The 13693-nt window shown below is 43.0% G+C and overlaps 2 protein-coding genes across 5 annotated transcripts in view; both read right to left on the minus strand.

The window, feature by feature from the left end:
• STARD13 (StAR related lipid transfer domain containing 13) overlaps positions 1-13693 on the minus strand; it is a 309147-nt gene that overhangs the window by 168936 nt on the left and 126518 nt on the right. For all 4 annotated transcript variants that reach the window (XM_071804769.1, XM_071804759.1, XM_065829818.2 and 1 more), the window contains one exon: positions 6646-6679. In XM_071804769.1, coding sequence (XP_071660870.1) covers positions 6646-6679 — 34 coding nt within the window. The remainder of the gene's footprint in view (positions 1-6645; positions 6680-13693) is intronic.
• Positions 1-13693, minus strand: part of LOC139827249 (uncharacterized) — a 343678-nt gene that overhangs the window by 139239 nt on the left and 190746 nt on the right. The gene's annotated exons all lie outside the window — the stretch shown is intronic.

Below are 13693 nucleotides of genomic sequence, written 5' to 3' on the forward strand. Positions count from 1 at the left end.
TATAGATGCATAGGGTCAGTCAGCTGAGTTTTAATAGTGTTATGTGCTATCTAAAAACCCAGCAGCAAGCTGATGGCAAGAGGAGCAACTAAGCAAGGTGTTCTCTGCAGTACCAAAGCAGGCAATTAGGATGTCCTGGGTCACAAGTCCAGAATAGAGATAGGTGGTGCAGATTTGCTTTTGTGTTATGTACCTGGTAATATGAGAAAAAAAGCATTGACGTGGATGATTTTGAACAGAGTGGTCTATTGCATAGTGAGGGGACTGGGGCAGTCCTATTAATGACACCATCTGTTGATGACAGCAGGAATGTGGCTTAAGGGTGGGAGCCACAGTTGCCACCAGGATAGCCACGTCCATTCTGAAAGAAAGTAGGACTCAGTGTATGAAGCTGGCATTTTCACAGATCTTGATGAAGTCACAGAATGGGATCATTTTTTACATATTCATAACATTTACTTATTCGTGCCATCATGTACAATGAGTACAAGTATGAATCATCTTCCTGTCTTCTGCTTCCACACAAAGCCAAAGGACAACTTGCTAACATACACACCAAGGGTAAGACTGTCTACATGAAAACCAGCTTTTCCACTTAAAGTGCACATTGTCTCTTGTTGCAACTGTCCCTCACACTTTCTTAACCACATCTTAAAGGGTGTGGGTGACATTATATTTGCAACTAACTTCTAACTCCTAATATTTACTTAGTCATGTGCAATTATATAGAGATACAAATTTCCAGGTCTTTCTGGAGCCCCACTTCGGCCCACCCCAGGGCCGTCCATCCCAACCCCTCGAGGTTGCAGCCAGGCTTGTCTCCAGCTCAGCCACAGCCCTGCCCGGCCATGGGCCCCAGAGCTGGGCATGACCTGCAGGCTGACAAGCCACCCCAGCCTCAGCCTGCCCCTGTCCCCAGGTCCATGTCTGACCCTGTTCGCACATCTTTTCCCTGACCCTCAGGAAGCCACCAGCCCATGCAGCACACTGCTGCTGTTAAAAAAACAAACCAAACCAAACCCAAAACCAAACCAATCAACCAAAGAAACCACAACACCAAAGAAACAAAAAACAAACAAACAAACAAAATCAGAAAAGAATAAATTCATACCTCCAGAGTCACATCTTACCACTATTTGCTATTTTTCCTCATGCACAATTTTTTTAATGGTCAGAACATCATTATTGCCAGTGCATGCACCAGTACCAGTGTGGTTACTTAAGGAAATAACAACCCTAGGCCTGGCTAGCATGCAGCAACACTGCCTGCAATATTGCTGCTGCAAAGGAGGTTCCCCCAGGGTGGCTGAGCCATCTGTGCAGCTGCAGCTTTCCTTAAGACAAATTTCAGGTTTTCTGCTTAACACATTGCGAGGCACTCACTGCAAATCCAGGGAACAGAAGCCTCAAAATATTGCATTTATTTGTAAAGAAAAAAAAAGAAAAGTCAAATAAAATGCAACCAAGAGAGAGAACAACAGTCCAAAGGGCAGGAATTTTATTTTTTTTTTAAACTCCTCTCACATAGAAATACAGTTTATATGGAGAATGACTAGAAGCCAAAGACAGCCCAGCCCTGGGGAAAGGGCTGCAGGATGCCCAGCTCCCGGCTGCAGCAGCTCTGAGCTGTCCGGTGCATCCCCGGCTCCTGCTGCGATGGGGTTAGAGGGGCCACCTCCAGCCAAAACAGTTGGTGCTGTATGGTGGGAAGGGCACAGTGCTGCCCCACGTCCACCCACCACTGCTCTGGGAAATGACTCTTCTGGGCCTTGAGAGCTCTAGTTTGAGAGAGCTTTTCCCAAGAAAGAGGTCAGACGAAGAAATGAGAAAAGGGAATGAGGAAGAATAAGAAGTGATAACACAAGAGGAAAGTGGTGCAGAAAAAGGAACCTAAGCAGAAGAGTGTGTTCTGTGCATGGCCAATATGGGCAGCACAGGCATCCTTCTTGTGACAAATTGCAAAACAGAACAAAATTTCTTATTCAGAAAGTAGGGAAAATATCAGAAATGTTTAGGAACTGCAAATATGGAAGGAACCCAGTCCCTCAGACAAAGATTTGGCCATTTTAAAAATTTAAATTATGTTTTCTCTATTTTTTAAAATGCTTTAACAAAACACATTCCAAAGCCAGAAGTTTGAAAGCCAAATAAAACTCAAAACTTCTCACTCTGAAAACTGTTAGATCATGTCATGTCAAGACGTTCATACTATTTTACAGAAATGATTTGAAATAGAAATTAATGGATGCTAACTTTTTACTGTGAAATGGTTCCATTTGAAGAAATAGGCATTTTCTGCCAGGAGTATTTTAATGATAAATTTATTACCAGCTCTATCACATGCCAGATTTCCTTGACTAAAGTCCCACCTCAGTGACCAAGCTGTGTCAGCCAGCCACAGTCCAGGAGGTTCCTCCAGTGCATTGATGATAACTTCCTCATGCAGATGGTGGAGGAGCTGACCAGGAGAGGTGCACTGCTGGATCTCATCCTCACTAACAAAGAGGGTCTGGTCGAAGCAGTAAAGGTTGAGGGCTGCCTGGGTTGCAGTGACCACGAAATGGTGGAGTTCAGCATCTCGTGTGGCAGGAACAGAATAGCAAGTAGAATTGCAACCCTGGACTTTGGCAGGGCTAATTTCGGCCTTTTCAAGCAATTGCTAGGGGAAATCCCATGGGCAAGGGTACTTGAAGGAAAAGGGGCCCAAGAGAGCTGGATTGCATTCAGAGATTGCTTCTTCCATGCTCAGGATCAGAGCATCCCCACACGTAGGAAGTTGAGGAAGGGAGCCAGAAGGCCTGCGTGGTTGAATAGGGATCTGTTGGGTATGCTCAAGCAGAAGAGGCGAGATTACAGGTCATGGAAGCAGGGACTGGCCACTTGGGAGGAATATAAGGCTGCTGTTAGAGGATGCAGGAAGGCAGCTAGGGTAGCCAAGGCCTCCTTAGAATTACAGCTGGCGAGAGGGGTCAAGGACAGCAAGAAGAACTTTTTCAAATACATAGCAGATAAAACTAATACCAGAGGCAATGTAGGCCCACTGATGAATGAGGTGGGTGCCCTGGTGGCAGAAGACACAGAGAAGGCAGAATTGCTGAATGCCGCCTTTGTCTCTGTCTACTCCGCTGGAGGCTGTCCTGGGGAACCCTGTACCCCTGAGACCCCAGATAAAGCCAGGTTAATGGAGGAGTTTGCTTTAGTCGATGAGGACTGGGTCAGGGAACAATTAAGTAGTCTGGACGTCCATAAATCCATGGGTCCAGATGGGATGCATCCGCGGGTGCTGAGGGAGCTGGCTGAAGTCATTGCTAGACCGCTATCCATCATTTTTGCCAAGTCTTGGGAAACGGGAGAGGTGCCCGAGGATTGGAGGAAAGCAAATGTCACTCCAGTCTTTAAAAAGGGCAAGAAGGAGGACCCGAGTAATTATAGACCGGTCAGCCTCACCTCTGTCCCTGGGAAAGTAATGGAACAGCTTATCCTTGGTGTCATCTCAAGGCACATCAGGGATAAGAGGGTCATTAGGGGCAGTCAGCATGGCTTTACCAAGGGTAAGTCATGCTTGACCAACCTCATAGCCTTTTATGAGAATGCAACAAGGTGGATGGATGATGGCAGAGCGGTGGATGTGGTCTACCTTGACTTCAGTAAAGCCTTTGACACAGTCCCTCACAGCATCCTCACAGCTAAATTGAGGAGGTGTGGTCTAGACAATAGAGTAGTGAGGTGGGTTGCAAACTGGCTTAAAGAGAGAAGCCAGAGAGTGGTGGTCAATGGTGCGGAGTCCAGTTGGAGGCCAGTATCTAGTGGAGTGCCTCAGGGGTCAGTACTGGGGCCAATATTATTCAATATATTCATTAATGATTTAGATGAGGGAATTGAGTGTACTATCGGCAAGTTTGCTGATGACACTAAGCTGGGAGGAGTGGCTGACACGCCAGAAGGCTGTGCCGCCATCCAGCGGGACCTGGACAGGCTGGAGAGTTGGGCGGGGGATAACCTGATGGAATTTAACAAGGGAAAGTGTAGAGTCCTGCATCTGGGCAGGAACAATCCCAAGTTCCAGTATAGGTTGGGGCATGACCTATTAGAGAGCAGTGTAGGGGAAAGGGACCTGGGGGTCCTGGTGGACAACAGGATGACCATGAGCCAGCACTGTGCCCTTGTGGCCAGGAAGGCCAATGGCATCCTTGGGTGTATTACAAGGGGGGTGGTCAGTAGATCGAGAGAGGTCCTCCTTCCCCTCTACTCCGCCCTGGTGAGACCCCATCTGGAATATTGTGTTCAGTTCTGGGCCCCTCAGTTCAAGAAGGACAGGGAACTGCTGGAGAGGGTCCAGCGTAGGGCAACAAAGATGATTAAGGGAGTGGAGCATCTCCCTTATGAAGAAAGGCTGAGGGAGCTGGGGCTCTTTAGTTTGGAGAAGAGGAGACTAAGGGGTGACCTTATTAATGTTTATAAATATATAAAGGGTGAGTGCCACGAGGATGGAGTCAGGCTCTTCTCAGTGGCAAACAATGATAGGACAAGGGGCAATGGGATCAAGCTGGAACACAAGAGGTTCCACTTAAATTTGAGAAAGAACTTCTTCTCAGTGAGGGTAACAGAGCACTGGAACAGGCTACCCAGGGAGGTTGTGGAGTCTCCTTCCCTGGAGACATTCAAAGCCCGCCTGGACACATTCCTGTGCGACCTCACCTAGGCGTTCCTGCTCCAGCAGGGGGATTGGACTAGATGATCTTTTGAGGTCCCTTCCAATCCCAAACATACTGTGATACTGTGTGATACTGTGTCAGGAAATGACGTGTCATTCTTTCATACCTGCAAATTTTCAACCATCATGTTCTACTGTAAAGATGTGTGCTAAACAATATCTTTCTGTGACAAAATTAATGCTATTATAAAAGTAAAACAATTCACATATTTATCATAGCGAAAATCTGGAGCACTGCTAAAATAATAGGTTTTATGAAAAATTTCTGTGCCCTTGCTCTGTTTTCCTTTTCATTATGAGGCAAGAGGTTTTGATCTAAGCAATGAACACAACAAAACCAATTGCTAAATCAATCTCAAAACTGATGGGATTTTTTAGCTTTGGGAAAGCACAGGCATATGTTTCATTGGCAAATATCATCATGAAATAAATACACATACAACTCATAAAGCAGAAAAGGTTAATGTGCAAAGTTAATGTGCACAGAACCTGAAGGAAAATACTTGTATATTGCTCAACCACCTTCATGTTTTGTTGACCTGACAGTGACCATAGAGGCGAAACTGCTGATGGAGACCTGAGTTTTCTAGGCCAGGGTTTCTGGCGTTTTGCTAAGTCAGCATGTTTGCCAGCAGAGCCATTGAATCAGTGACACTGGCTGCAAAAAGGCTTCATTCATCTGTTTGTAACAGAGTTAAGGTGGCCCTTGGAAAGAAACGAGGATGCAATTTAGAGCAGAGACAGATGCTGCTCTGAGGAGGAAGAAATCTCTGCATTAGCAAACTGGTTTGAACTAGTCCTTCAGGCCAAACAAGAAGATGCTAAGTCATCTAGGGTCAGAGGGATAATTACAAGAACGGCATCCAATTGTTTTCATTTTAACTGACAGACACTGCATACATATTGACTAACAAAAGAGAAAAAGCAGTCAGTAATGGGTGACTCCAGAGGTCAGTTGTTCTATGACAGAAATACTTCTAGTTGGCAAAGGCTTTTGTGGGAATGAGGATTCACTTAGATTTTGGGGGCACTTTTTTTTTCTGCAAAACTGTGGGGCTGTTACTAAATTCCAGAAACCCCTGTTCTGGGAAGCAGTCTATTTTCTCTGTATTTCTTGATTGTGCTTCATTACAATTTAATAAGGACATTTACCCTCAATTAAGCAAATCATCCAAACAGTTGCTTGCCCCTGTTGCAATGAATTGGTTTTGTCAAATACGGGTTTAATTGTGTGTTAAGTATCTTGCTGAATCAGGATCTCCGTGTATATATCTGTCTATCCAAACCTTTTCTTAGCTCCTGGGATGCAAATGTACGTGGGGCTCAGATTATCCATTCCCACTCTGACCTTGGTACTTTGCAGAATGTCGGTTGTAATTAAATAATTTCCCCAGAATAGTCAAACTCACCAATGCTGTTAACATTGACAATGGTATTAACAGGCTAGTGACCTCAGGCTAAAGAGTGAATTGGTCACTGTGATTCTGACACTGGGGACGAGGCCTGGGGGGGAAGGAATTAAATTTTTTGGACAATGTGCCTCTGTAACGAGCCTCTTCAGCAGCCTTGGAGGGTATGCGAGTCCTGATCCAGAGAACACACTCAGGAACACCTCACCGTGCCTCACCTACACCCGTCAGCGCCATGGCAACACCTTGAGTCCCACTCTGACATCAATAACAAATACTTGGTTTTATCCCTGTTATTTCAGAACTCACCTTGCAAGGTGTAAGTCAAAAGTTGCTGAATTACCTGCCTTCCTAAGGACGACGTAAGTCCTACACCACTATGTCATGAATAACAGCACGGAAATGATAATAGCAAGTGCACTAAATAACTAAAACTCAGAATAGCAGAGGTTCCTGTGGGATCTCCATCAATGCATGCATGTCTACAACAAAAAACTTTTGAGAAGTAATGCAGTGTCTTACCTGCTTCTTCCTTACACAGCTTCTGAAACAGCACCTGTAAGAAATAAATTTTGTTTAATGATTATAATTTTTTTTCCTTCAAATCAGTTTGACATTTCAGGATGACAATGTGTCATTCTTAATCACCATCACCATCTCACACAGGGTATAAAAGCCAGAGCTTGTCAATAGGAATCATGGGGAATGCCTAGTTTTGTTTCCTAAAGACAGCCTGTTGCTGGTTCCCAAACCAGTTCACCTGCCTTGCAGGGACTGAGCTTAGGAGCAGTCTGGCACAAGCAGAGCACATGCTGCAAGGACACATGAGATCCAGCACACTGGAACATCCCTGAAAGTGTCTCATGGTGCTGGTGCGTCCCAGGGAGCAAGCAGGGTGCCAGCAAGATGTGTGGGCAGATGTACCAAGATCTGGGAAATGGAGGACACTGTGGCTGCAGCAGCTCAGAATGATGGTGCTTATTCATCTGTGACCAGGAGAGGGTCCCTCTGTCTGAGGAATGCGGCCAAACTGACTTGCTGTGTTGTGTTCTTCATAGTTTTAATCTCCCTGCATCTGGTCTGCCGTCATAACTGAAAGTGCTACTATTAACACCATACTTGGATGCACCTCTTGGTCCCTTATTTTCCTCTTCAATAGCTTCCAGTATCCAAATGAGAAGGTTGTTGCCAGAGATTAAATGCATATGCATTTAATGCATAAAACATAATGCATTCTCCTTTCATGTGATAGACCCATCAACTGTCCCAGCAATGCAGCCTCCAAATGAAACTACCATAACGGGTGAAATTGCACCTATTTTTTTGTTGTTGTTGTTTATTTTAATTAAACAGAAGGCTGAGCTGATTCCTCCAGTCACCAGTGAACTCACAGGTGTGAAGTGCCCAGGTGTGAAGTGCCCAGCTGAGAAGGCAGCCACTCTCACCCTTGCAGTGACACACTCCCTGTTCTTGTTACCTGCTCATCCCCATATGGACAACCATCTGCGCCTTTCTATCAGATGCACCAAGTACTCCATTATCTCCTCAGTCAATACTGCCTCTGCAGCCTTGATAGGAATCAATCTATAAAAGATGTTTTTTATTTACATTTTACTTAGTGAAGAATTTTACTGAGATATTGGAAAATTCTTCCTCTAAGCACTGAACTGAATTGGTTAAGCATCTCTCAATAATAGGAAAAGTATAGCCAGACTACAGTTGTTTTCCCTTCTGTCAGACAATTTCATTGCACAAAAGCCTCTTGCTCCATTTGAAAGTCAGTCTGAGCAGCAGAAGTTAACCTGTCTTTAGCTAGCAGACACCAAGTGAGGTGGTCACTTCTAGATGGGAAAATTAACAAATTGCTGAGTCCAAATCAGGTTTTGTTAATGACAATTTGTAGCTTGGCTTTAGCTTCGAGCGAAGGGCAGTTCTGGCTCCTGCACACTGCTGCGTGCTTGCCTGGACTGAATTGGTTTGTAAAGATTTCAATCCCAGCTCCCTTTTGATTTTTAGCTCAGAGATGGTGAAAAGCTCACAGAGACTGGCGCTGAGACCCCTTCCACAGTGAGGGTCCACCAGTGCCAAGCTCTGTGGTACCTACACAGACCCTCGTGCCATAACCTCTTCTGCTCTTGTTCTTAGAGAGGCTGGAGGATTTGACTCCCCCCAGGTCTTCTGCAGCCTGGAAAGGGAGAATGTGCTTCTGACTCCCATCTGGCTGAAGAGGAAATTCAACTTATTTGCCAAGTTTTTATACATTGGCCTATTCTGCAAAGAGTAAGGAGCAAAACTACACCACTACAAGCCAAATTTTCTCCAGCAGCATCACTAAAAGACTCAGCACTGAGCCCTCAGGACAGGGCTCTAGCAGAAGCATCTCACTTCCATAGAGGAATGCTGTATCAATTGGCAAGGGACAGGCAGGTCCTATAGCAACAGGCACGGTTTTTGGGTCACTGTTCTGAGTGAGGAACATCATTCTGTCCCTCCACTGTGCAGTGAGCTGCGTTGTTCTCAATCACCCTTCTGTGACAGGCACCTGATATTTAGCATCACGATCCTGGCATAAGCACCCTGGAGGCAGGTGCCTATATTGCCATACTGATTCTTGGGATAAGACATTTTGAAAGAATACATAAACCATATGTGAATCAAAATAAATATGTCAGTCCTGCTTGGATAGCTGGTTTCTGTGTTCTAGCACAGCCTGAAGGGCACCAGCTATTATAAAATCAAACTCAGGCTGTGTTAACTTCCAAATTATTTTTAGGATGCCATGCAAAAAGGATGAAAATTGTTACTGGAACAATTCCAAGTGGTAACAGAAATCTGCCAACTAAAACAGATTTATGGAAATAATAATGATGATGTACTATATAATGGACTGTATAACAAAATACATTTATTGGAGGTCTAGCATCCCATCTGAGCAGCATGGCACCGTCTAATCAAATATGTAGAAACCATGGACCAAGAGAGTACAACTCTAGCCAAAAGGCTGTTGCAGCACCTGCTGCTAGGAATAATAAAGAAATCATTTGCTTGCAACTCCAGCTGTAGCAATTTTGCAAGTGGAAGTGTCAAGCAGAAGCCAAAGACAAATACACTCTGCTGATGTAACCATGTTTTACTTGCTGAGGCATGGAAACTACCATGCAGAAACCAGAAATTTATTAGATGCTGGGTCCATTTCTCCCCCCTCAGCAGTCCTGTGTCTCAGTGGGGCCATCCCATGTTCACCTACATGAGAAAGGTCCCCAAGAAAGCTGCCTGTGCGGCACCACCCTGTGCTTTATTATCAGAGCAGGATGAGTTGGTCTTGTGGATCAGGCAAGTCCACCCTCAGCAGTGACGCAGCCAGTTCAGGGAATGACTTCAAGTGAGGCCCAGAGAGCTCATCTACACTGCTAAATAAACAACGGCCATTGATGAGGCTGCAGCACCATACCCAGGTTTGTCCATCTGACTCAGCAGCTCTGGCTTTGTTAGGAACTGCTCTGAAGAGCCCTGCTCAGAGCAAGGCAGCTACTGGGAAGCGTGGCCCCAGCAGTGGGGACAGCCATTGTCACTTAGCTTTGGGTGATGGTCTGGTACCTGGACCATATCTATATTGTCTTAAAAACATAGCCTCCAAGTCCACAGTATTAAATTTATGGATCCTGTACAGATGAACAAGATGCCCAGAGAATTTGTTAAAAATGAATCTGAACCCCATAGAGCAATATGAAAATAACATCTTTGTTCAACAGATACCTAAAACCAGGGAGACCTTTAAGCCTGTGAATGATCCCATTAGTCACTGTTCACTTACAGAGCCATGTCTGTGAAAAGGTGTATTTGGGGCACACAGTAATGGAAAGAAGAAAGGCTGTGGATCTACTGACAGGGGTGAGGAGAGGAAATGAATTTAGAGCATTTATAAAGAACTTGAAAGATTTTCCTGAAAGGCATTCTATGTGGAAACAAATTACTCAAATGAACTCCCTGGATTAAGTGGAAGTGAAGGTAGTAGCAAAACAACAGCATTATAAACTCAACAAGCAAAATAAACACACTCATCAAAAAATTGTTTCTCTGATGTATACATAATCTTTCATGGTTATAAGTGATCAGGGCATGGAACTCATCAAACAACTGGATTAAATGATTTAATAATGTCCCAGTAAGCTTATTGTCACATAAAAGCTTTTTTTCTGACACAGAAGATGAATATGAAATCATTGACTTGAATAACTTCAAAACTATTTCAATTTGCAACAGCACAGGGATTCTGCAATGCCAGCCAACCCTACAATATCACATACCATTTAACAGAAAAAAAAAAGATCATTCCATATCCATGTCTTTTGCTTCCCTCTTCCCCATCAACTCCTATTAGCTATCAGCTATTTTATCCGCTAATTTCAAATATGCCCAAATCTGCCACTGATATTTCAGCATACCTGTCAAACTGTAATCATTCACTCTCAGGATATCACACTCTCCAAAAAAAAAAGTAATTAGTATTATCTGTCCAGCATGCAAATAACTCTTCTGGATGTTTAATAAAAAGCCAGAAAATTTATTCAACATAGATGTGGCATTAAAAATATCACTGCTATCAAATAAACCCTGGCATTTTGACAGGACTACTTGACATCTGCTGTTATTAAACATGGCTTTGGATTCTTCAAGTGCATGTTCTGTGGTGAGCAACCAGCAGCACCACTCTGAAACACAACACTTCCTTCAGAGAAAAGAAAACTAAATCTGTACAATTTATTAGTTAACTGAAACGGAAGGAAAGCACCGAGCTGGAAAAGGTCCTGCAAAGTATAAAGACTGAAAATCCTGTTGGTTCTTCATTCTACTGATTTAATAATCTGCTAGGCTTTAATTAAAGTGACATATAGACAGTTCTAAAGGAGGAAACCAGCAATCCACATGCAAAACTCAATCATCTGATTAGCAGGTTTATTAGATCCTTTCAGAAAGACGTTGACAGAAGGAAAAAAAATCTTAGTTACTACTTCAAAATAAAATTCTACAACCCAAAAGGAGAAGCAATATTATGACAGTGAGGAATGTCAGCCTTAATTTGAAGTTGCCCAGCCCCAGCAATGAGATCTTCAGTCTGGATTACACTTGCAAGTTCCCTAGAGAGCATTAGACAGCTGAGAATAATGGCAATATTGAAGTTACCCCATAGAAAACACTGCTGAGACTGCTGTGTCAGAAATCTGATTTCTCTCAGGGACTTGGCACTGATCTTTGGTTCAGGCTTAAAACCTTTGCTGGATTTAACTGCTCATGTTGCGTCTTCAAAGGCTGACAACAGGATTCATATTTTTCCTTTAAAATACAGCCACTGCAGAGGTGTTCTTGGAGACCAAGTTTAATATACAGCCCTAGCGTTATTGGAGAAGTCACTTGGGGCATGGACGACAGATCTTCTTCGTTGGATGGGATTCAGCCTCATTCACTGCATCAAAGCACATTGGCCTCCTTGCCAGGTTAGAAAGTAGGGATAAGAGGAAATTCAGTTTCTTCTGTTGAAGCTGCAAATTATTCGTGACTGATGTGGGTCAAAGCAATGAAGCAGAATAAGCAGATCCCTACTCTGCAGTCAAGCAAGTTCACTTGCTCATGCACAACTGGGGAAACTTGGATCCAGCTCCCCTTTTCTAGACTCTTTTATGCTTGGAATAAGCAAACTTTGTTGAGAAATCAGTGTTCTGCTGCTGTTCTTGTCTTGGTATTCTAAACCAGTGTAAAATGTTAAGAATACACACAACACTGATCAAGGCCATCTTGTTGCTCATGCAAAGGTTAGCTTCAGCGGGGGTATTTGTTACTGGACTGGACAGAGCACCCTTGCTGGATCCAAAACCCAGGGTGCATCACGAGCCCTTGATGATCCACACTGTCTAACTGCTGGGTCACTCTTAGCTCTGTTTTCAGCTGCTTCAATTAACTGTTTACAAATTAAACATTAGCATAGTTCAAGAGATTGGAGACTACTCTCAAATAGCAGAATGGAAGTAGACTCTGCTTCTTGTCACCCCGCAGAATCTTCCAGCAACATCTCTGGATCCTTTGCACCCTTAATCACCTCCTCAGGCTGGACTCCATGGCGTGCAGCACATGTCCATTCCCTAAACCCCCACCTCGTGGCTTGCAGTACAGCCTTCACAGTGGGTGCAAAAGATCCCATACTCAATAATTGAGTCACAGGACCCCAGGAGACCACAAAGAGCCCAGTGGAGAGCCAGGGCCAAGAGCTACAGAGAACGGGTGTGCTCAGTCTGCTTCACAGGGTCCCTCAGCACTCTGTCTTGCACACACCCATCCTAAACAATTTAATGTTAAAACTGTTTTCCCTATGTTAGTTTATAGCACAGCTGTCATAGTGACAGATGGTTACTTCAGGTATCCTCAAACATAATAATGTTCTGTATTTCTGAAGCTCTACAAATACGTAAAAAATAATTAATATTGTTCCAGTTACTGCAAAAATAGACATGTAGTCCAAGTATGTATCAGCTTACTTGAAATTAATGGGTACATGTACCTGCAAATCTCCAAACCTGCAAAGCAGAGATTTGGCCAGTTTTGTAAATGAACATGTATAAAACTTGATGCAACTTGAAAGGATTTCTAAGGCTTCCTCCCTTTTCTAGCATATCTCACTGAGACATTTGCTGCTATCTAACCTGCGCGCCAGTGCGTTACCAAAAACAAACCTAATGGGTCATAAACAAGTTCAGTTATGTAGAAGCAATGCAGACACGGTGTTTCCACAGACATTTTGTAACTTTGACACTTCATCTCATTTTCCTGAGAACTATGTGAAGTTTCAAGGGGCTGTCAAGAAAAGAATGTAAATAAACTAAACTGGATTTCTTTGTAGCCGACATGGAGAAAGTCTAATTTAGAGATTCTAATTTATTTCTTTGCTTTAAACTGGCAAAATCATATAAATTGTCTTTTTTCCTGGCTTCTCTGAGGATCTAGCACACAGAACCTTTTAATCCTCTGTAAAGAAAACTGAAGTCTAATATTTTATTATGATATTTCTAAAATAAGCCTAAGGGATTCAAACATCCAGAAGAATTCAAAGGACTCGAAATGTCTTTTGAAAACCCTAGAATTAATATGCTGAGATGTATTCTAAAAATATGAAATACTGTAAATATTGCCTACAGATATTAAAGCATATTTAATTATTGTGCACTGCTTTAAAGAACATTTAATGAACATTTGAAAATTATTTTCCCTAGTTTAGTGTTTTAGTAAAATAAGGCTTGTTTTTTAAATGTATTTTACTTTATTCTAAATATTTCTTTCAAATTTTACACCAAGATCAGTGCTGGTTTGAAAACCACTGACACAGAAAAAATGTATTCAATAATTTTCTTCTGTTTGCTACAAATCTGTATCTATTCTGTTCATGTACTCTTGATAGAAGTCCACAAAGTAATGTGAGATTTCATGTTGCTGTAGTTTTGAAAGCTTTGATCAAATAGAAAACTGGCTGAAAAGTAATTTACGGTGAAAACTTTTGAATGACTCATTACTGAAAAAGGTT

Source organism: Patagioenas fasciata, chromosome 1 (assembly GCF_037038585.1).
Source record: "Patagioenas fasciata isolate bPatFas1 chromosome 1, bPatFas1.hap1, whole genome shotgun sequence".
In the NCBI taxonomy this organism is placed as follows: Eukaryota; Metazoa; Chordata; class Aves; order Columbiformes; family Columbidae; genus Patagioenas; species Patagioenas fasciata.